Here is a 24,495-nt window from a genome sequence, read left to right as displayed (position 1 = left end):
GATCGAGAACACACTCGCTCCCGATAGAAGATGTTTTTCAGAAAGCAGCGACGAGCTGAGTGTTGTGACTGGGAAAACAGCAAGAAATCCCACCGGGGAGAAGAAGAAGAAGAAGGATGAGAAGAAGAAGAAGAAGAAGAAGACGGGCTGTCTGAGGAAGTTTCGTGAAAAAACACCAAAGGACCAAATGTCCTGGCGTGTATTCTATCAGAAACAGTTTGATGCATTTATAAACTGCCAGAAATGGTTTGCCAGATGATTGAAACACTTTTAAATTTATGACTAAATTCTACTATCAATTTTTAAAAGAATCACAGTCTTTACCTTTAAGTCTTAGATTTATTTCAACACACTGCACTCACTGGGAAAAATCAAAGTCCTACCAAGTATATTTGTCTCATTGAGTATCTCATTACACTTAATATAAGACACAACTGCCTAACAAGTACCATTTCAGCCAGATATAGGGACTTGTTTGAAGACAATACATCTGGAATATCTTGTTAAATGAAAAAGAAAGAAATTTTCACATATCATATGAAACAAGCTTTTTTTTCAATTTGAAGAGGTTTTTAAGCCAATTTCAAGGTCACTTTTATCTCAAAAGTCCCAAATATCACATCTTATTTCAAGAAATCTGGACAAGCCGATTTTCACTAGTTCCATTGGCAGATATTTTTTTTGCTTATTTAAAGCAAAAACGTCTTTTAATTGTTGTTTTTCTTACTTATTTTTGGAGGGGCATTTTTTCCAGTGCTGGGGTGGTTTGCGTCTTTCTTGTCCAGTAGAACCTTCTCCGTTATGGTTGGTGACCTTTCCTCTTCCAGTGCTCCTCTCTCCTGTGGAGTCCCTCAAGGATCTATTCTTGGCCCTATCCTCTTCTCATTGTACATGCTACCACTTGGGTCAATTATAGCCAGGCACAACCTTTCTTTCCACTATTATGCAGACGATTTACACATTTATCTACCATTGAAGCCAAACAGTAACAGTGCACAATGTTCTTTGTTTAATTGTATTGCTGATATTAAGCAGTGGTTGGCCCAAAATTTTCTTAATTTAAATGATGACAGAACTGAATGCATTGGGTTTGGGGATACTGTGATGGCTGGCTTTGGCACCTTGTCTTCAAAGCTTAGTTCAATCGTCAGAAATCTGGGAGCATTGGAAAAAATGCCCCTCCAAAAATAAGTAAGAAAAACAACAAATAAAAGACGTTTTTGCTTGAAATAAGCAAAAAAATCTGCCAATGGAACTAATGAAAATCGGCTTGTCAAGATTTCTTGAAACAAGATGTGATATTTAGGACTTTTGAGATAAAAGTGATCTTGAAATTAGCTTAAAAACCTCTTCAAATGTCAAAAAAAGCTTGTTTCATATGATATGTGACTCAAAACAATTTGTTTTCAAGACTTTTTCATTTAACAAGATATTCCAGATGTATTGTCTTCAAACAAGTCCCTATATCTGGCTGAAATGGTGCTTATTAGGCAGTTGTGTCTTATATTAAGTGTAATAAGATATTTGGACTAGAAATGAGACAAATATACTTGGTAAGACTTGGATTTTTTCCAGTGAGTAACCTTTGACCTTTTATCTGAGGTCGGACAAACAAATTAACAATGTTGTCAGAACTAGTTTTTTCCAGCTGCGTCTCCTGGCCAAAGTTAAATTTTTTTTAAATTTTTTTAAGTCGTCATGACCTTGAGAAAGCCATCCGTGCCCTAATAAGTTCATGGTCAGACTATTTTAATGCTCTTTATGTGGGCGTCTCCCAGTCTTCTCTCAGCCGCCTTCCGATGGTGCAGAACGCTGCTGCCCGTCTTCTAACCAACACCAACAGACGTGTGCACATCACTCCTGTTCTTAACTCCATCGGCTTCCTGTCCTTTACAGAACTGATTTTAAACTTTTAATGTTTGTTTTTAAAGCTCTTAACGGCCTCGCCCCGTCGTATTTATCTGAGCTTTTAGCAGTCCTGGTAGAGCTCTGAGGTCAACAGATCAGTTTCTGCTGGAAGTGCCCAGGTCAGAATACAAACCCTGGGGTGAGCGAGCCTTTTCCCAAAGCTGCCCCCAGGCTCTGGAATAAGCCCCCCGTCCAGCTGCGTCTTATTTCTGACCTGGGCCTCTTCATATCCAGGCTAAAAACCTACTTATTTAGGATGGCTTTAATACCCAGTAGCATGAGGACACTTTTATCTTATTTATTTTGTTGTATTTTATTGCTTTCACTGTTCTTTTATTGTTTTTACTTCTTCTTCTCTTTATTTATTACCTGCTGTAAAGCACTTTGGTACACCGTAAGGATGGTCTGTAAAGGGCTGTAGAAATAAAGTACATTTACATTTAAATTTTACATGTTTTTTTAATGAATTCATCATTTTTCTTTTTCTTTTTGAAAACAAGAGTTATAAAAAGGAAACTTAAACGTCCTTATGTGAGCTTATCGGGGCACAAGACCATGAAGGATTCATGCATGAACTCAAATATTGTGACAAGGAGTCAAGATGCATAAGGAGAATCATTTGAGGGCTGCTTAGCATGCACCCTGCAGGTAAAAACGATGATAATTACCCTCCACTCCAACAGGTGGGATTTGATGTGGTCTCTTCTGCAGGAGGGGTATTAGAGTCGACACATAAAGACTGTTGTCGGACAGTAGATTAGACCGAGGTGCAGTAATCATCTGTTTTTACAAGGTTTACAAGCAGGCCTGTTTTCTGCATTTTTTCTCTAAGCAGTTCTCCACTGGCTCTGTGGAAAAGGTAAATAAAAGGTCCCTGTCTCCCTCGCATGTAGGCTCTGCAAAACACCAAACAGCTCTGCTGTGGGTGCAGCCGCTCTCAGCTAACACACATCATTCAATACAAACCTACACGGTTACACAAAAGAGACAAATCTGCTCTGTATCTGAAGCTGACTTCATTATAGATTACAATCATTTCATCTATTAGCACCGTGTCAACACAAAGATCTCTTTCTACATATATCTATATCTATAGATGTATATCTATAGATATATATCTATATCTATTCATATATATATGGATAGATCGGATAGATCGGATATATGGATATATATATCCATATATATATATATATCTATCTAGATAGATATATATTCATCTAGATATATCTATATCTATCTATATATACATATCCATATATCTATCTATCTATCTATCTATCTATCTGGATATATATATAGATATATCCATATAGATATATCTATATCTATATCTAGATATATCCATATATAGAGAGATCTATATGGATATATCTATATAGATATAGATATATCCATATCAATATATATATATTTTTTAAATCTTCATTTTGCAGCAAATTGCAACGACTGAATACATGCAGCGGAAACACTGTTGCCATCTATTCTGGGAAGCTGCCGTCTCCTCCTGTTTCAGCTTTGATACCATTTTTGGAAAAAGTTTTTGATTTGAACGGATGACGCTCGGTGTATTTCTGAAGCGTGCAACAATAAGCAAATACTCATTTCTGCACTCATATTCATCAGCATATAGATGCTTAAGTTGGGACATAATTCATCATGTACCGTAATGTTAAAGGGGTTCAAGGATTTCTCAATAACTGAATAACATCCGATCAAAATGACATTCAGTGGATGCTAAAAAGCGTCAGCTACATGCTAAGAGAAACTATGTTTTATCGTCTTTAAGCTGAAACACTGTGAGAAGCCACTGTGTAAGCACTTTTCTGAAAGCATGAATAAAGAATAAAGAGTGGCTTTTCCAAAAATGACTTCATGGCAGGGAGCATTTTTCAGAAACAAGTGACAGCTTAGGGCTTTGCACGGTACACTGGCCACATCAAAAAGAATAACCTTTTGAAATTTACGGAGGACGGACCCCAACAAAAACCTGTGCCACTGCGTAACCCAAATATGCCAAAAACTGAGTATAAGATATTAATTCCTGTCAAGCAAAGAGTGACAAAGACTCGATAAGTGGCGGATTATGTCGTCCCATCCCTTCCTCTCCACCTCACGGTGTTTATATACACACTGCGGCAAGATTGAATCTAGACTAATGTATGCAGAGTTGTGATCACAGCCTCCACACTTCCATATCAGGGCAGGGAAATTCAACCTGTCAGTCCGTAATCACAAAAAGCGGCTGCAGTCGTTTTGACAAATATGCAAATTCTATCTAATAACTCAGATAGACAAATGAGGTACCACTGGCAGGAGGAACGAAGACTTCTTAGAAACGTATCCGAGTTATATCGGCTCGACCTGTCAGCAACAGCAAGATTGCATATGCTGTGATGTATATGCCGTGATGGACTAACAAGAGAATAATGGAATGATAAAGACAATAAGATGAGAGGTAATAAAGACGCAACAGTGAGAATCTCCCTCTGATGAGGCAGCTCGTAAGTCACTGCAGATGTGCACAGCAACATGACCTTTATGTTTAAGCAAGTTCAATAAGGACCTTTGGACTCCCTGCTGCAATGCTTTTATTTTATGCAAAGCACTTTGAATTGTTTTGTACATGAAATGTGCTATACAAATAAATTTGGTTTGATTTGATTTGAATCTGTCATCATATTTTAGCCACAGCATGCTTCATATTCATGATGCAGTCGCACCATCACAGCAGAAAGCTGACAGAGAGCATTATGACTGACAGTCCTGGAATAGTGCATGTCTGTGTGAGCCCCGTTCTGTTCTGAACTCACTATAGTGTCATCACAGAGTGGAGTACACAGTCACCAATGCTTTGTGCACGTGAACACGTACACACACACACACACACGCACACACACGTACACACACACAGAGCAGCTAACATATATATGCCACCCACAGAGCCTTGTAACAAGAAAAAAGAGAGCAAGAACAAAGCTGGTAGAAGCTACTTTAATCCTGACTTAATGACAACGAGTCCCGGCATGATGGGAAGCAGGTGCACACACAGAAGTACGTGCACACACACACAGAAGTACGTGCACATACACACAGAAGTACGTGCACACACACACAGAAGTACGTGCACACCAGACGCTTTACCGGGCTTTAGTAAACACACAGTAACAACATGTTACAGCCCCATGTTCACTTCTTGGTCTCTAAGCTAAAGACGCTTTTAAATTGGCTTATAAACTGAGCAGCTGATCATGTTAAAGGGACAGTTCGCCTCTTCCGACATGAAGCTGTATGACATCCCATATCAGCAACATCATTTCTGAACATCTTCTTACCCCCTGCTGCGTCCTGTGAGCAGAGTTCCAGCCTCGTTTTGGTGTTGATGAAGGTAGTCCGGCTAGTTGGCTGGGGTTTAAAAAATAAAGCGTTTTGCTTCTCAGAACAATATGCGTTCAACAGAGTAATACATTTGCATCACAAAATGGTTCTCCAGGAAAAAGTCAGACCTCACAATCTCTTGGCCCTATTTTCTCTCCCTTCGTATCACTGCCTGCTGCCGCCTGCCGACAGCCGTGCCTGTTACGGTGTTTGCTGCTTGGAAGCAGGGGACTGCTCGGTCTGCACAGCAGGCAGTGATACGAAGGGAGAGAAAATAGGGCCAAGAGATTGTGAGGTCTTACGGAAGCCCAGAGCGGACGTGGTACGTATGAACTTTTTTTTGATGGTTTTCTCGAGATAACGAGTAAACTTACCGATTGTTTTCGAGGCCACTTTTTCTTCCCAGTCCGCCCCTGTTTACATGTGTTTATATGTATTTCTGGCAAAGGTTTTTACCCATTTTTATCCCCTTTCATTGAAAATTGAATAAAGTAGCCTATGAATCAAACATGGAATGTGGAGCGTTTGTGTAACAATTCTGCTTGTGAAAATGCACAAAGCAAATCCAAGCATTTGAAGAATGGAATCAGGTTTAACACACACCAATCGTGCCGTTATAACGAGATAAATAACTTGTGCATCATTCGGTAACCATGGAGACAGCCTGGTCCCCTCAGCTGGTCACTGATGAAGTCGACTACATCAGCAGGATCACTGAGGTGTAAACGCCTGCTGAGCTGCAGTCAAGCCGGCCGTCTCCTTAAAGGACGCGGGCTGATATGAAAGTTATCTCTACGAGACAAACAAACTGCAGTTTCAGCTGTTAGACCTCGACAGAAGTAAAATCTGATGCGTTGATCTATGTCGGGTTCTCCAAAATCTGACATTTTCAGCTCGAGTCTGTTCTTGGAAAGGCTTTAAGAACACGGAGAAACTGATCATGAGCATTCAAGGAATCTCATCTCATTATCTTGAGAAAACCATCAGAAAAAAGTTTAGACGTACCACGTCCGCTCTGGGCTTCCGTGAGGTCTGACTTTTTCCTGGAGAACCATTTTGTGATGCAAATGTATTACTCTGTTGAACGCATATTGTTCTGAGAAGCAAAACTCTTTATTTTTTAAACCCCAGCCAACTAGCCGGACTACCTTCATCAACACCAAAACGAGGCTGGAACTCTGCTCACAGGACGCAGCAGGGGGTAAGAAGATGTTCAGAAATGATGTTGCTGATATGGGATGTTACACAGCTTCATGTCAGAAGAGGCGAACTGTCCCTTTAAATGTCGTTAGAAATCACAGTGGTAACCAGTGTTGGAAATAAAGGCGTTACTATTTTATCAGTAACGAGTAATCTAATTAATTATTTTTCCCATCGTTGCAACGCTGTTACTGAGAATGTGAAGTGGCGCGTTGCTACAGTTTGGTTGAATGAAGCCCAAGGTGTCGGGTTTTGGCCACACATCAGCTGCCTGGAGAGAGCCGGGGTGGGGATGATTACTGCCAAACACAACAAGACAGCGACAAATGGCGACGAGCCAGGGAAGTTCAAAGGTAGCGTTCTCAAACTGGAAGTACCGGCACTACTTCTCGCTCATTGACATTAAAGGCGAGAATGTGTATGTAACATGGATGCTGTGCACAGGAAAAAAGACTTTATCCACGTCTGCCTCGAGCAACTCGAATATTATGAAGCACCTCACATTAACACATGCTAACATGGCAGGCTGCAATCTATTGAGTTCAAATAAATACCAAATGTTCTACATTACTGTATATCGTGTTTTTATTCTTCGATTAGTTAATATAAACATCTTTGATGTTAAAGATGTTATAGAACGTAACAGCGGTATAGAACATAAAAAATAATGCCACAGTTACTTTGCTGAGTAACTAATTACTCTTACAATGAGGTAACTGAGTTACTAACTCAATTACTTTTTGGGAGAAGTAATTTTTAACTGTAACCAATGTTCCCTCTGAGCTGCTCGCACATTCTCAGCGCACAAATCTATGCAGCGCATAAAATAAAATTCATCATAAACGTGTTAATTAATATCTAATACCAGACCTAATCTAATCTAATTAATTAGACCAATAATATGTTTTTCTGTACCATTTTTCAATATAACACAGTGAGTGACAGGTGTTCAGCCAATGATACGGTTTACTTACGCTATGCAGCCAATCAGAGCATTGATGGTGCTTTCATATGTGCCCTGCCCATACGCGCCGTGCAGGTTAGCTAGTGCGGCGGAGTTAGGAGCTAAGAGACCCACATCCACTCACCAAGCCAAAGTAAAAAAGAAATGCGGTTCTTTTAGGATGGAATGGCTGTCTGAGTGCAAACAGAAGAACAAGCGGTGAAACTGGGTGAAATTTCTTCTTTTTCGAGTGAGAAAGGTCGACTCTGCAAAACATGCAGGCTGCAAGCATGACACTCACATATATACTACACATCTACACATCTCATGAACAACAAGATTTTTGTCTTTTTCATTTTAAGTGGACCAAATTGCTTATATTAATAGTAAACTAATGAAAATTCCTGCTGTGATTTGATTATTTTAATAAGCCATGTAACTATGATCCGAGGTTTTGAACAGGTGTGATACAGGTGTGTGGCCACAGCGTGCACATCTGGTGGTGCTCACAGTGGTCCTCAGTGTGCTCAGGGAGTGTGTGTTTTTGACCAGACACATGAAAAATTAGAGGGAACATTGTCTGTAACTAATTACTTTTTTAAAGTAAGATGACCAACACTGGTGGTTACCACGGCCGGCGTCTCGGCCTCCTTTCTCCACACTTACCCCGATCAGTGGAACATTAGAAAGACTTGTGCAAGACTGCTGAACACTCAGCTACGAAGACAAACCGAGTTATGCGAGTCCCCAGACCTGAAAATATCCTGATATCCTTGCACCCAACACACACCTGCGCAGGGCGCTGGGCGGCAGCTTCCCGGGGCTCCTGTCTGATGGCGTGCTGTAGCAGCTGCTCTGGGCCTCCGGCAGCTCTCCCCTCTCCCGCAGCATGGAGGTGGCTCCAGAGGAGATGATGCCCACCCCGTCCCGCACCCGCGTCTCCAGCGGGTACTCCCAGTCGTCAAAGGACACGGAGATCATCCCCAGGGGAAACACCTAAGAGGAGAGCAGATCTGAGAGGCTGTGCTGTGGAGGAAACGCATTTCTCAGAGGTTACGAGTAGACAAGTGTTTCGGTTCCGGGAGCCATCCCGACATAATTCTTATCCGACAATTATGTTAGTGTGAGGAATGCGCTCATTGATGGAGCGGTACATTCGAGCGTCACCATCTTTTTGCAGAAGTCTGACTTTATCTCTATAAATCTCCTAAACTGCCGTGCAATATTTAGTTTTACATTTTAATTTGGCACGACTCAGCAGTGAATGTCGAGAAGAATGATAGGTGGCAGCCACAGGAAATTCTGCCCAGTATCACTGAAATGTCACTTCAGAGTAACTTTGTCACTTCTAACCTGAACAACAGGACGTTCACTCTTTGGTTAAATGAAAATCTTTTGTTCACTACTTTTAATCAAATTCCCCATTGTAGGTAACACCTTTCACTTCAATTCTACTTCGACTGTGTTTCAGTCCTACTTGGCATTGAGAAGTTGAATTGCTCTACCTTTCCCTTTAAAAATACCCTAAATTGTGATTCAGGTCGGGTAATATATTATAATTTTGTCCTCTAGAGTTAACAAGCTTCTGAAGTTTGGGAGCAGTCTTCTAGTATTTTGGTACAACTACATGAATTCATATAGCGCTATACAAAATGTTCCCTCCCCAAGACATTTTGCACCTAAACATCTCCATCACTCAGTGGGGTCACATGGCTCTGAAAGAATTGGATTATTGGCTAAATTACAATCAGAATGAGCTGAGTAAGGGTAATTCTCCTTGGATATATGGCGGTGAATGAATGGGATCAGAGGCACAAAGCGTGTCATACCCCGGTATGATAGGTGGCGCTGTACCCATTCCAACTGTTGCTAATAGAGCCACTTCCTGTTGACCTCTTCACCACCAACAACAACAACAAACTCAGGCATTGGAGAAAGATGGAGAACGCAGAGCCAGATGAAGCTACGTCCCTCTACATTTGGTCTGTGATGAGCTGCTTGTTGCACAAACTCGATGCCCAACGGAGCATTCTCCATCGCGTTGTTTGTTTCTTTCTGACGGCGACAACAACAGGAATATCGTCTCCTTTGACTTCCGGGTCACGACCCCGGGAAAACATCTGGAGCATGCGCCTACAAGCTTCAGCGTCTACAAGCAGGTTTAGAGTGACTTTCAACCCAGTTATCTCGGGGTCTGAATCCAATTGTGAGTTAAGGCTGATTTATGGTCGCCTATGGAGACCCTCTCCGTAGACGCTCTCCTATCTATCCGTCGAGGAGACGGAGACTCGCGGAGACCCGCGGAGACCCGCGGAGACCCCAAGGGTTGTGATTGGTCGGCTAACAGCATCATTTCCAAAATCACTTTTCCGGTTTAGCTCCTTCCTCTCAGAACAACAACGCCGCCATTTTTGAAAGAGTTTACTGTGAGCCGGTCAATATTTGGTCAAAATTATTTGCATTTCAACATCAACAAGCTCCGACTCCAACAACAGTCTTTGTCTCTCGGTCGCCATCGTTCGCTGTGAGGAGTGGAACGGAGCCGGAAGGTGAACCATCAGTCAACCACTTTCACCATAGACGTCGCCAGTTTGGGTCGTCTAACGCAGCGCCGCCTACTGATCGGGAGGTGAACTGCCTTGGGTATCCGACAGCCCGACGGAGAACTTCGAAAGGACGGACTACGGAGACGGATTGACGGATAGCGACGGAGAAGCATACCAAGGCCTTAATTCACCAGGTGCTTCAGCGTCTACAAGCAGGTTTATTTTGACTTTCAACCCAATTATCTCGGGATCTTAATCCGATCCGATCCAATTCTTAGTCAGATTAAGGTGTCTACATGCACTTAAAGCAATACAATGTAACTTCTCAAAAAGCCCATTATGGAGCTCCCCCTACAGGCTTGAAGGTAATGTACGGTTACGACACTGTCGTAAATACAACACCCTTTCGCTTTCACATTTCACGTTTGTTGATGAACAGTCAGAAGGTGCAAGCTATGTCGACCGAGAAGGTAAGAGTAATCAAATGTTTTACAGAAATACGACTGCTAACATCGCTAACGAGAGGTCTTGCTAGCGGTTAAACCTAGCGAAATCAGTTGAAAATAGTTTTCCTCAGTTATAACAAACTAGTGAGTAACTTTCCGAACACAGTGAAACATCAAGCAAGTACAACACAGCACAAAGCATGGCAGCAAATAAGATACTTACTAATCCAGCAGAAAGGTGGCTAGCTCTGAATCGAACTTGTATCCAAATGTTTCTTTCAGCTCTTGCCAACGAGTAAAAGCTGTTCCGAGAGCAACTCTAGTCCGGTCTCTTGCTTTGTCGGCCTCTCTCTTTCTCTTCCTTGCTTCATCATTCAACGTCTTCTTCTGTTTCTTCGGTGCTTCTGCCATGATGATTGTACTGACAATGTTGCGCTAGCTTAGCCTTATACCTGGGAGCGTGAGAGGGGTCTATTTGTTTTTGCGGTAGGTGTGCCAGAAAGCAAGTCGAAGTACTTCCGCCCAGCTCCCGGGCCGGTCCACCAAAGTTACATAGCGCAGTTATTCCAACTCAGACCCCCGAAGGGCATAGGAGACAGGCCAATCGTAATATTAAAACTCATTCTAGCCGCACAATTTTTATCAAGCTGTTATTTTAAGGTAGAAATGTTACATAGAATTGCTTTAATAACTCAATCTGATTGTAATTTAGCCAATAATCCGATCCTTTCAGTGCCATGTGACCCCACTGACTGTCCCACTTCCACCTCCATATTTCACCGTGGGGTTTGCATTCCCTGTGGTAGTCCTTGTCAGGCTTACACCCAACATGCTGGACCCCCCCGAAAAATTAAATTTTGTTCTGGTCTGACCTAGGTTTATGGGACTAACATCTATCAAGCCTCCAGTCATGATCTTTTTTCTTCTTTTTTAAGTTTACATTGCAATTTTGTGTTTTTCTCCCTTACAGGTTGTCATCATGCTGTGCCCTGTCCACTGTCTGAGCTGTCACTGAAACCATAAGACTTCCACAGATAAGCCCCGTGTTAAGTCTGAAGCACTCGATCTATTCCAGATTATTTTAAAAGGACGACTCCAGCGGCTCCGGTTAAAGGCTCGCTCTGTTCCTCCAGATTACTGCTGCAGCTCCGCACCCAGAGGTCTTAGGTTGGTCACCTTCCCAAATCCTTTTCCATCTTTGTGAAGTCTTACAGTCAGACTACAGCCGATAGGTCCAAAACTGTCATTTCGTAACACTTGGAGACCCCAGGTGTACTTTCTTTTGCTATCAGTAAACACAGGTTTTGGAACTTGTGTTGGTGAGTGTATAATTTTTTTCCTGATGTTGACTTTCTGTATTTCTACAGTCTTTGTTCAAGATTTTCCATGAGAGGACAATTTTGCACTTATCAGCTTACAAATAAGGCAGTTATTCAGGGTTGATACAATCATGAATCACTTGACATTTAAGTGATGTTGCACAGCGGCGTCCTCGTTTCTGCCGTGTACTGAACTCTGAATTGTTTTCTCACATTTCTATGCTGTTTCGACAATATTGATCATTTAGATTGATGGTATTTAGATAACAGGTGAATGTAATGCTATCAAACATCCTGCTCTTGTGCTGAGAAAATGCTATCAGGCACAGAGAAAATGTGCACTGAACAAACCAACGAGAGAAGTGACTACTGCTGTATTTACTAAACTAACAGTGTGACATGACTCAGCATACACTTTGACAGGCCGTGTTTCTTTACGGTGTCACTTCTATAATTCATCCAACTTTTTCTCGGGAAAATAAACAGACATAGACCTTGGTGTTCGAAACCGCATACTTCTCCTACTTCTCCTACTACTCCTGCTAACTTTCTGAGTTAGTATGCGAGTTTGAGTCAGCAAGAAGTTCCCGGATGCATACTAGATTCTCCGAAATGTTGGGTATGCATCATGAGGTTACTACTCATACTCAAACTACCCAAGATGCAACGTAACGTGACGTCACCGATCGTCATTTCCTGTCAAAACGGCAGTTTCAAGCTAGCTACAACGAGGGTAGGTTCACTTCCTGTTTTCAAAACAAAAGCACCAATTGTATCGTAATGACTTTCCCTATGATAAAAGGCAACGGGTATTTTATTTTGTGAAAATAACCGGAAGTGCGTTGCTCACTGCGGCTAGCTTTAGTAGCGCCGAATTCGTGGGAACAAAATGGTAAACAACCGGTATTTTGTCAGGTTTTCAACACGTTGGGGATCTAAACGACTACTTTCTCACCTGAAAATGTTTCAAATGTTGCTAAAGTTTACAGAGTTTAGAGCTTAAGAGAAATCAGCTTCAGGCCGGCTGATTTCGGCTCGGGCAGGAGCGAAATGCATTGTGGGTAAACGCTCTGCATACTGTCTGATTGATGATTATGCAGTATGGAAGTATGCAGTATGTGGTATGTAGTATGTAGTATGTAGTATGTAGTATGTAGTATGCGGTTTCGAACACAGCCCGTGTCTTGTCAAACCACCTAAAATGGCCACCTGTTTCAACATCTGGGGCCTTCCTACCTCAGGGGTAGAGTCTGGGTTTCCAGTGGTGAGACTGGACACGATCCAGATGTAGCCTGCTCCTATCAGACCCAGGGACCGAGCTTCATCGAGGATATATCTGTCAAAGGGAGGAGACGGATTTGCAGCTTGAATCTGGCAGTGTGTGAAAAAGAGACACAACCAGCGTAGGAAAAGGAAGGACACAAACACTCACATAGCCTCATCCTTGGAGCAGTACAGCAGGATAACAGGGCTCTGGATCCTCTTGAGGGCAACATGTGATTTCGAGTTTGGATCACCATCTACAGCATCTAGTGTCACCACACTCTGCAGGTCCCAGCGCACAAAGCTGCAATAACACATCATTAAATAATACATGCCACTTAATATGGTCAATGGCCATGAAGAAAAGTTAAGGATGGGTTAAGAGAGTATTCATTACCTGTGATCCACAGTTACCCGAAGCGTGCTGATGAAGTCCTGATACCCGGGGAACTTAGACGTAACAATGGAAAAAACGTGCCAGTCGTACTCCTCCATGATGGAGAGCATGAGCAGAGCCTCCTGCTGCAGGGCCGCACCGAACTGGAAGAAGGTGGACTTCTCATCCTGCAAAGATGCAAAGACACACAGCAGCAGACTCAAAAGCCAGACTAAATCAAGAGCACTTTTAGTTGTGCTATCAAACAGGACCAGAGAGGATGGGAGAGATACAAAAGAGTAGGAGAAATGATGAGTGGAGAGGGGGAATACGAAAGAGAGAATGAGACGGGGTCACATGGCTCTGAAAGGATTGGATTATTGGCTAAATTACAATCAGAATGAGCTGAGTAAGGGTAATTCTCCTTGGATATATGGCGGTAAATGAATGGGATCAGAGGCACAAAGCGTGTCATACCCCGGTATGATAGGTGGCGCTGTACCCATTCCAACTGTTGCTAATAGAGCCACTTCCTGTTGACCTCTTCACCACCAACAACAACAACAAACTCAGGCATTGGAGAAAGATGGAGAACGCAGAGCAAGATGAAGCTACGTCCCTCTACATTTGGTCTGTGATGAGCTGCTTGTTGCACAAACGCGATGCCCAACGGAGCATTCTCCATCGCGTTGTTTGTTTCTTTCTGACGACGACAACAACAGGAATATCGTCTCCTTTGACTTCCAGGTCACGACCCCGGGAAAACATCTGGAGCATGCGCAGAACGCAAAGTCAGTGCCATGTAACCCCACTGAAAGGATCAGATTATTGGCTAAATTACAATCAGACTCATGGGAGTAACTTTGACTTTGACATTGGTGGGGACACAAAAGTGCTCCACGACAGTTTTTTTTTTTTTTTGCATTACCAATCGTAAGTTAATGGCATGCAGATGATATATGTTAACGAGCCATCCTAATGTTTAGGGAGTTGGTCTTTAAATCACAGGGTTGCAGGCTCAAATCCCACGATTAGGCTACCTCTGTTTACACCCCCATCCATGACTGGAGTGACCTTGAGCAAAACAACTAACCCAACATCGCTCCAGAGACTGTAACCAATAATGTGTTCTTATAAGTCCGAGTCGCTTTGGATAAAAAAAGTCAGCTAAGTGTTATGTAATGTAACTCATATAATGAAAGTCGAGGAGGCAACTTCAGAGAGTTCTCAACTTTATTCTATTCTAAAGGATGTTTGCGGCTGTAGTGGTGAAACAGTGCATAATACAGCCAATTTAGATCAAGATCAAGAACAATGATCAAAATCAAGAACATTGAAAGACAGATCAAGAACATTGAAACACATAATATAACATGTAAGTAAAGTGTTGGATACTGATACTGATTAACACAAGTACATTTATTTACACTGGTTGCTCTTATTTGAAAGAACCAAACACATGCCTGCGCCTGTCTGTGACAGAGACAAACTGCTGGCAGATCTCTGTTAGGTCAGTATTGTCCAGTTTTTCCTGGTGAACATGGCACACAGCAAGATTGTTCAGCCTTACTTGTGTCATGGTGGTTCTTAGCCATGTTTTCAGTCTCCTAAGGGCACTGAAACTTCTCTCTGCTTCAGATGAGGAAATTGGGATGACTAAAAGAAGCCTGACAAGGGACTCAACTTCATCAAACAAGCCTCTCACTTCAACTGCCAAACCTCTCATGATGTCAGCTACTTCAACACTAGATTTATAGGAGTACTTGGACCTGAACATGGCTAACTGCACCTTTAATGCATCCCTATTCAGCTCTGGGTACTGGCCAATAATGTTGTTCACTTCTCCAGTAAGGAGCGTTTCCTCCAGTTTCTGCAGTACACTGAGATCTGGCTGATTAAACCTCTCCTCAAACTGAACATGCACTGTATCCAACATTTTGTAGAACTCTGTTCTATAATGCTCCTCAGCTGACTTTGGAGTGTGCTGGATTGCTTCACTTGAGTATCTTTTTGGTGGTTTTCTTTGGTGAGGAATCTGGATTGGTTCAATCCCAAGACTGTCAACCATTGCAACTGCTTTCTGAAAAACCTCATGAAAGCTGTCTTCACTCCTTTTGCCCTGTATGGTCGATTTGACACACTCTATGGCACTTCTCATTCCTGCCACAGTCTCAGTCCTCTTTTGCAGAGATGTGCTGAGACACTCCAGTTCCTCAATCACCTCTAATGCCAAACAAAGGCCAAGAACAGTTTTTCCTTTCTCAAATCTTTCTCGCAAGCCATTTGCTCTCATGCCTGTGTTAGACCCACTTGATGTCATCTCCTCCAAGCTAGACAAAACACGTTCGTACTGAGACAGCACTGCTCGGATAGCCTTTCCTCTCACTGTCCACCTGGTCGGACAAAGCGGCCTGAGTGACTTGACCGGTACCTCTGAACTTCCTGCTGCAGAAAACAAGTTTTTGAACTTCCCAGACTGTTTGCTTAATGTTCCTAGCTCATGCACCCACTGCAAGGAGTCATTAATCAGAGGGCTGGCTCTGCATGCAGACTGTGTGATCAAGTTCAAACAGTGAGCCCCACAATGCACAAACAATGCTAAAGGTTGCTGTTTCTTAATTTCGGCTTGTGCTCCAGAATACCTCCCTGACATATTTGCAGCACCATCATATGTCTGGGCTCTTAACCCAGACATTGGAATATTCAGCCTCAAGAGCACATCCTCTGCCATTTTTGCTATTTCAACCCCAGTGGTACCAGGGACCTCGTACAATCCAACAAACACCTCATGTGGTACCAGGTCATGGTCCACATACCTCAAACAATTAGCCTCTTGCTCTGTTCCAGAGATATCCTGAGTGCCGTCGATAATCAGTGAGTACTGCAGAACTGGAAGCACCTGAATGGACTGTGCGATACCTCTAACGATAGTGTTCCCTAACAATTGCAAAATTTCGTTCTGCACTTTAGGAGAGGTATAGTCATGAGAACGAGCTAGCCAATCCCCGAGACGCGAGTCATCCTGAGCTTGCAATTTCAACAGCTGAAACAGATTGCCGTCTTCTGTATCATGGCCCCTCAGTGCTATGCCCTGCCTAGCAAGGTATTGTACTGATCCCACAATATTCTTCAAACAATGCCTAGCATCCTCTTGTTTTTTGTGCCCACACACTGGAAAGCTGGGAAGATATTGGGCTTCTCTCTTGAGCACTAACTGTTATAGCATGATGGTGGGATTTGCTATTTTGATGCCGCTGAAAACTGACAAGGGCATTTTTCCAATGATTGAACCCCTTTGAAGAAAAGGCAGGGTCAGCTTTCTTGGACAATGCACATTTCTGGACGCTGTACACTTTAACACAATGAAAACAAAGAATCCGCCCAATGGATGAGCTATAGTGCAGCCATGGATACTGCTTGTACCAGCTCTCTTGGAAATGGAGGACCCTGTTTGATAGCTGTTGAGTTGGAATGCTTTTTGGATCAGGTTGGTTGGGTTTGTCCAGAATTTCCTCCTGGTTACTGGCGCTCTCCCTCCCACTGCCCCTGATACTGCTGCTGCTGCATTCTCCAAATTCATCCTTAGGAATAAACCATAACATTAGCCTGGGGCCACCCATATTGCCTGTAACGCTGGTGCTGAATAGCATGATGGTGGGATTTGCTATTTTGATGCCGCTGGGCGGGTTCTTTGTTTTCATTGTGTTTAAGTGTACAGTGTCCAGAAATGTGCATTGTCCAAAAAAGCCCAATATCTTCCCAGCTTTCCAGTGTGTGGGCACAAAAACAAGAGGATGCTAGGCATTGTTTGAAGAATATTGTGGGATCAGTACAATACCTTGCTAGGCAGGGCATAGCACTGAGGGGCCATGATACAGAAGACGGCAATCTGTTTCAGCTGTTGAAATTGCAAGCTCAGGATGACTCGCGTCTCGGGGATTGGCTAGCTCGTTCTCATGACTATACCTCTCCTAAAGTGCAGAACGAAATTTTGCAATTGTTAGGGAACACTATCGTTAGAGGTATCGCACAGTCCATTCAGGTGCTTCCAGTTCTGCAGTACTCACTGATTATCGACAGCACTCAGGATATCTCTGGAACAGAGCAAGAGGCTATTTGTTTGAGGTATGTGGACCATGACCTGGTACCACATGAGGTGTTTGTTGGATTGTACGGCATCAAAATAAAAAATCCCACCATCATGCTATAACAGTTCGTGCTCAAGAGAGAAGCCATGCAGGTCGCATGTTGATTAACTGACGTTTTTATCCAAAGCGACTTACAGCTTGTTTTTTTAAGTAAAGGGTATTGGTTACAGTCTCTGGGGCAGTGTGAGGTTAGGTGCCTTGCTCAAGGGCACCTCAGCCATGGAGTGAGATGGGCAATGGAAGGGTGGGATTCGAACCTGCAACCCTCGGATCAAAAGTCTATCTCCTTAACCACTAGGCCAAGGGTGTGTGATTATTTTGGCCCAAGGGCCACATTGGGTTAAGAATATCGGTCGAAGGGCCAGATCGCAGACAACTTGTGTCAGTAATAAGAAATAATGTACGCTGACATAACTTTTAGGCTATTTCATTCCTGCTCATTGTAATGAAATGTACTTAGATGAACACAGTAGCGGTTAATCTCAAAGCCACAAGGCAAGACCCCTGATTTTAATGAGGTTGGGTGACAGCATCATATTGGATTTAAAAGTGGTCTTTCTTGTAAAGGCTCTGTGGGCCAGATGAAATTGCTCAATGGGCCGCATGTGCTCCCCTGGCCTGAGTTTGCCCACCTATGCACTAGGCCATGGCTGCCACTCTCATGACTAACATTATCCATTAACCTCACCTGTGAATTTCCAGCCTCTGTCTCTGCTTGTCCTCCTCCCTCTCCTCCTCTATCTCCTCCAACTGCAGGTTCTCCTCCACTACCAACTCCATCCTCTCCTTCAGCCTCTGCTCCTCTATCTCTTTCTGCCTCTTTTCCTTTACCTCCTCTGTCCTCAACTCCATCTCCTACAGCCTCTCTGCTGTCTGTCACCTTACAAAAATATGTTGATGCGTACGAACAGATTAGGGATAGAATGACTGTAAAATTTCATGGTAAGTTAAGTTGTAGCCTCAGCAAAAAGGGCTTGCCAAAAAGGACAAAATTATTACATAGAAATGAATTATTCAACACAAAAACATGGTTGCACAATATCACATCCTCTAAAGACTTTTAAGACCTTTTTAAGACCTCTAAGAATAAAAATTAAGACCATTACCATGGCAAAAATATATAAAAAACTACACTCTAGGCTGTTCGGTTTAACAAAGCACATTGTATTTTAGCAGCAGTGCAAACAGTCAGTGCATATTTACAAACATAAAGTGCATGTCAGCCAACTGCCTTCTCAATAATACAACAATACTGCTGTAAATAACATACAAACAGTGTGTAAACAAACTGCTGCCATTGGTCTGTCTGTTTGTCTGAAGCTCTGAGCAAAATAAATTCATAATTGAACCTAATTTTCGAGTTATGTCTACTGTGCCTTTACAACTAGCAAAACGATTTTACTACCCAAGTTAACTTAAACCAGAACTTTGGACAACTCACGTGAAGCACAGACTATGGACAGTGACTTTGCAGCATAAACCATATGACAAAATTTAATTTCCTTCGGGATTAATAAAGTATCTTCAATCTAATTAAATTTAAAAAAAACGAGCACAAACCGCTCATACAGTCAATGGCACGTACCCATAGAAAAAATACACACACTCACACACTATTGACTGCTAGCAACCATGATCAGTAACCTACACAAACCCAGACACATAATGGCTCGGCGGCCAGCAATCGGATAAACCAATGAAGTGATCAATCCTGTGAAATAATGAAAACAAGTGAATGAAACCTGCACTCACCCATTATGAAGTTAACTCTGCCAGCCCAATAATCTTACTCCTGCTCAACCAACTCCTTGACGTCGGGTATGGTTGGTAACGTTACGGCGGCTAGCATTAGCAACGAGGCTGCTAGGCATGCTAAATCGGTAAGCATTAGGCTACTGAAGAAAGCTAGTCTTTGTAGCTACGTTATATTATCATCTTTCTTCTAGGCTATAAGTTAACCTTTGTTTACGGCCACTGGCCCTAACCTGACGAGCTAGCTGTCAAATCACCGGAAGTACTGGCGTGCACACAAAAGTTCGAACGTCAACGGTCGCCATATTGTGCACAGAGCGATAGAAAATCGTCTCTCCAGACATATCTTTCTTTCATTCCGCCCAGATGAAATTTAAAATCGGCGAAATTTAAGACATTTTAAGACCTTAAAAAACGTATTTTTTATTTAAGACTTTTTAATACTTTTTAAGGATCCGCGCCGCAGAGACCCTGTGCTAAAACCTGCCTAGTGCCTAAAGAGCAGAAGAAGCCTAAATGCTTTTACGAAGGGTTTCCATTCATGAAAGGGATTTTCCTTAGTTAAAACTTGACAGAGACCCTGCACTTACATTCCTGACTGTGAAGAATGAACGAATGTCTCGTTTCTTGGGAGGAGGGGGTCCGTCATCCATTATCAATGTCAAGAGAGAGAGAGAGATAACGGGGGGGGGGGGGTTGATGGGCGGTCGCGGCCACTGTGGGAACTGTGGTGCTTAGTTGGAGTGACAACTGGGATAGCCAACCAAGTGTAGCGAGAAACTGGTAGCCAATCAGACAAGGAGATCTACGTGAAAGAGGGGGGGTTTCGAGCTGTCACGTACATTTAACCCTTTATGGGCCATAATAATGGAGGACAGCGGCCAGTTGAATTGGTCGTGATTACACAGTAGGGGGCTGAATATTGGTAGGGACGTGACCCTAGCGTCCCTACCCAAAATTACGCCCATGATCAGACTGAGTTCTTATGTGCATGTAGACACCTGAATCTGACTAAGAATCGGATCGGATTCAGACCCCGAGATAACTGGGTTGAAAGTCACTCTAAACCTGCTTGTAGACGCTGAAGTACGTGGTGAATCAGACTTTGCGTTCTGCGCATGCTCCAGATGTTTTCCCGGGCAGGCCAAAGCTGGGCAGAGACTCAGCTGTCCTGACATCAGTCGGGAGATCGTTCCACCATCGGGGTGCCAGAACAGAGAATAGCCGTGACCGTGTGGATCGTGTTATAATCAGAAGTCGGGAGAAGATCGTCAGATCCCACTTAGCAACAGGACAGAATGCATATCATGTAACTGTGTGATCTCCAGAAGCTTCTGCAAATAAACCAACTAAACCTTGGACAGAGTCTTGACCTTTATGCTCACACTTCGATCAACGAACTCGGGAAAGCCGGCTGAAATCAGGGCTTCAACAGTCACGAGTCAAAAAGTCTGAAAGAGTCAGTGGGGTCACATGGCACTGAAAGGATCGGATTATTGGCTAAATTACAATCAGACTGAGTTATTAAGTGCATGTAGACACCTTAATCTGACTAAGCATTGGATTGGATTAAGACCCCGAGATAACTGGGTTGAAAGTATTGTTGTTGGTGGTGAAGAGGTCAACAGGAAGTGGCTCTATTAGCAACAGTTGGAATGGGTACAGCGCCACCTATCATACCGGGGTATGACACGCTTTGTGCCTCTGATCCCATTCATTCACCGCCATATATCCAAGGAGAATTACCCTTGCTCAACTCATTCTTAATGTAATTTAGCCAATAATCCGATCCTTTCAGGGCCATGTGACTCCACTGAGTGATGGAGCAAGAGATTCAGTCAACAAGTGAGGCGACACTGCCAGAGAGTGAGTGCTGGCATCAGGGGGGCTAATGGTCGGAGATAACTGCCTCATAACTCACAGGCTTGATTCACTTCAGCACTCAGCAGCCAAGATAACAAACAGCTATGTCTCGAAAGACTATTGAATCCAATTCTGTTGCCTTCTGAAACATGCTCTACTGGTGAACTGACGAAAAAAAAGAGAAGAATGCTGAACATCGTTTTACGATGGCGTGCTTACAGCAAAAAATATTAAGTCGTTTTTAGAGCCGTCTCAATTGAAATCACAGGACACGTCCTCTGTAAAGTGTGCATCCAAACGTTCACAGTTTTACAGCATTAATTCACAATGCCATGCTCGGCTAAACGATTTAGTCACAGCGAAGGGAGGAAAGTGAAGGGATGTGTGAGACGGAGAGAGGCAACAGCGAGCACTACCAAAACCAAAGCGGCTATTAAAATGAATGAAACCCAAAGTGAGTGTGAAATAAGTTGCTAATGATTGCAGAATGTATGTTTGCATAAAGAGTAATCTGAGCTTTGCCCCCTGGGACACAACAAATAGCAACACAGCCCATCTACCAGAGAGGATTGAGGAGAGAAGGAGGGGGAGAGGACAGGGCTGAAGGGTAGAAAAATGGAGAAAAATGGCCCAGTCTTTAAAGCGAGATCAAGATACTCGCGGCATAAAGAAACGGAGAAAAACTGAAAGTCACCAACATCTAATCTCCTCACTGTGACTCCTGCTCTCTGTTCCACATGTGGAGAGGCCTCATGCAAACATATGTGCTCTAATACCCCTTTAACCGAGGCCAGACATGTGACACATCCAACTTCAAAGCCCCTTTAAGTACACATGGAGAATCAGCTGTCAGCTCCTCTCCTCATGTGTGCATGTCTAACTGTTTAAATGCATGTGTGTATAAGTTTATATACGTGTGGAAAACTTATGCTGAGGCTCGAGCGGCGTCGTTTCATTGAACAAAAATCCCTCGGTTCCGGCCATCGCACACTTAAAGCAGGCCTCAGAGATTTAACTCTCCTCCCATCACTTCTACAAAAACAAGGGGGGAGGGGAGAAGATGAAATTTTACTTCAAAAAGATCTATCTCATTGTTTTCATCTGTGTGCGACTGCAGGGGCATGTGTGGCTTTATTCTTTTACTTGGGTTTGGGAAAGGAGAAAAACAACCCTCTGTGTGTCAACAGGAGCATCCTCACTTCTGACCAGATAACAGTAACACTCATGCACAGCTAAAACACTGAAAGCAAAAATTCAGGTAGTAAATTCCCAGTTTTGTCCATTTTGTCCAAATGCTTCCTTTGATTCACAAAGTAACTGTTCTCAGTACATGAAGAGAATACTTCATCACAGCAAAAAAAAAAGAAGTTATTTGAGCGTTTGGATACAGGTAGGTCTTTGGAAACGGACAAATATTCAAGTTAACGCTATATGATTAGGGCTGTAGCGATACACTAATCTCACGATACGACACGATACGATTCAATACCATTCGATTCAATACGATAGGATTCAATACGATAGGATTCAATTCGATATGATAGGATTCGATACCATTTGATTCAATACCATTCGGTTCGATACCATTCAATACCATTCGATTCGATACGATTCAATGCGAGAGGATTCGATACCATTCAATTCAATACCATTCGATACCATTCGATACGATACCATTCGATACGATAGTATTCGATACCATTCGATTCGATACCATTCAATACGATACCATTCGATTCGATACGATAGGATTGGATACCATTCGATTCGACAGGATTGGATACCATTCGATTCGATAGGATTCGATACCATTCGATTCGATACCATTCAATACGATACCATTCGATTCGATTCGATAGGATTCGATACCATTCGATTCGATAGGATTCGATACCATTCGATTGATACCATTCGATTCGATACCATTCGATACCATTTAATACCATTCGATTCAATTCAACAGGATTCGATACGATAGGATTGGATACCATTCGATTCGATAGGATTGTATACCATTCGATTGGATTCGATACCATTCGATTGATACCATTCTATTCGATACCATTCGATACCATTTAATACCATTTGATTCATTACAATAGGATTCGATACGATAGGATTCGATACCATTCGATTCGATACCATTCAATACCATTCGATACCATTCGATTCGATACCATTCAATAACATTCGATACCATTCGATTCGATAGGATTCGATACCATTCGATACCATTCGATACCATTCGATACCATTCAATACCATTCGATACCATTCGATACCATTCGATACCATTCAATACCATTCGATACCATTCGATTCAATACCATTCAAAACCATTCGATACCATTCGATTCGATAGGATTCGATAGGATTCGATACCATTAGATACGATTCGATACCATTTGATATCATTCAATTCGATACCATTCGATATGATAGGATTCGATAGGATTCGATAGGATTTGATTTGATTCGATACCATTAGATACGATTCGATACCATTTGATACCATTCGATACCATTCGATACGATAGGATTCGATACCATTCGATTCGATAGGATTCGATACGATACGATACCATTCGATACCATTCGATACACTTACATCATTTCTGGGGGAAAAAAGGGACAGTGTGATTTGACATGAATCGTCGCTGATTGGACCGGTGGTCCGACCTTTGAACCGGAAGGACAACACCGCCAGACAAACAGAAACTAACGAACATGTCACAAACGTGAGAGCTGTGCACTTTATACAACATTTTTATCAACTAATTTATCACTGTTTGGTATAATGTGACCCCCTGGCATTGTATTGTATTACCTTAATGTTCTGTGTTTTCACTAATTGTAATATTTTCAATAAAGTTTGCTTTTAAAAAAAAAAAAAAAAAAAAAAAAAAATCGATACTTTATCAGGAAACGAAATATCGATATATATCGCAGTATCCATAAAATTGCTCAGACCTATATATGATGCCGGCTTAATAAGGAACAGACTCTGAAATGTTAGAGGACTTGTAGGTCGAAGTTGTTTCACGGACTATTCTTTAGATATGCCTTTGTCGATTGAGTCTGGAGTTGATTTCAGTTGGAAGCTGTTTCTGTGAATGGGTAACATGCAGTAAAACGAGCTCTTAAAGGGGAACTCCGGTATTTTCAACATTAAGCCTCTTTTCTGAGTCGTCTGCAGTGTTTTAGAACCCCCCTCAACGCTTTTTTGATGTTTACTGCTGTCTCCGGTATTTGCCTAATTTTGATTCATCTCAACCTGCTTCAGAATGGCTAGTCATGTGCATGTCTACAAAGGTCCGTAAAAGCACCATAAACGTCCGTTTTCAAAATCATCA

The 24,495-nt window shown here is 42.5% G+C and overlaps 1 protein-coding gene across 1 annotated transcript in view; it reads right to left on the bottom strand.

The window, feature by feature from the left end:
• Positions 1 to 24,495, bottom strand: part of LOC142378208 (glutamate receptor ionotropic, NMDA 2A-like) — a 191,210-nt gene that overhangs the window by 50,845 nt on the left and 115,870 nt on the right. The window contains exons 5-8 of the mRNA XM_075462471.1: positions 13,401 to 13,567; positions 13,173 to 13,307; positions 12,977 to 13,076; positions 8,220 to 8,425 (exon numbers count right to left, since the gene is read on the bottom strand). Coding sequence (XP_075318586.1) covers positions 8,220 to 8,425; positions 12,977 to 13,076; positions 13,173 to 13,307; positions 13,401 to 13,567 — 608 coding nt within the window. The remainder of the gene's footprint in view (positions 1 to 8,219; positions 8,426 to 12,976; positions 13,077 to 13,172; positions 13,308 to 13,400; positions 13,568 to 24,495) is intronic.

The sequence above is a fragment of the Odontesthes bonariensis genome, chromosome 4 (assembly GCF_027942865.1).
Source record: "Odontesthes bonariensis isolate fOdoBon6 chromosome 4, fOdoBon6.hap1, whole genome shotgun sequence".
Lineage (NCBI taxonomy): Eukaryota > Metazoa > Chordata > Actinopteri > Atheriniformes > Atherinopsidae > Odontesthes > Odontesthes bonariensis.
This window is presented reverse-complemented; position numbering and strand designations above follow the sequence as displayed.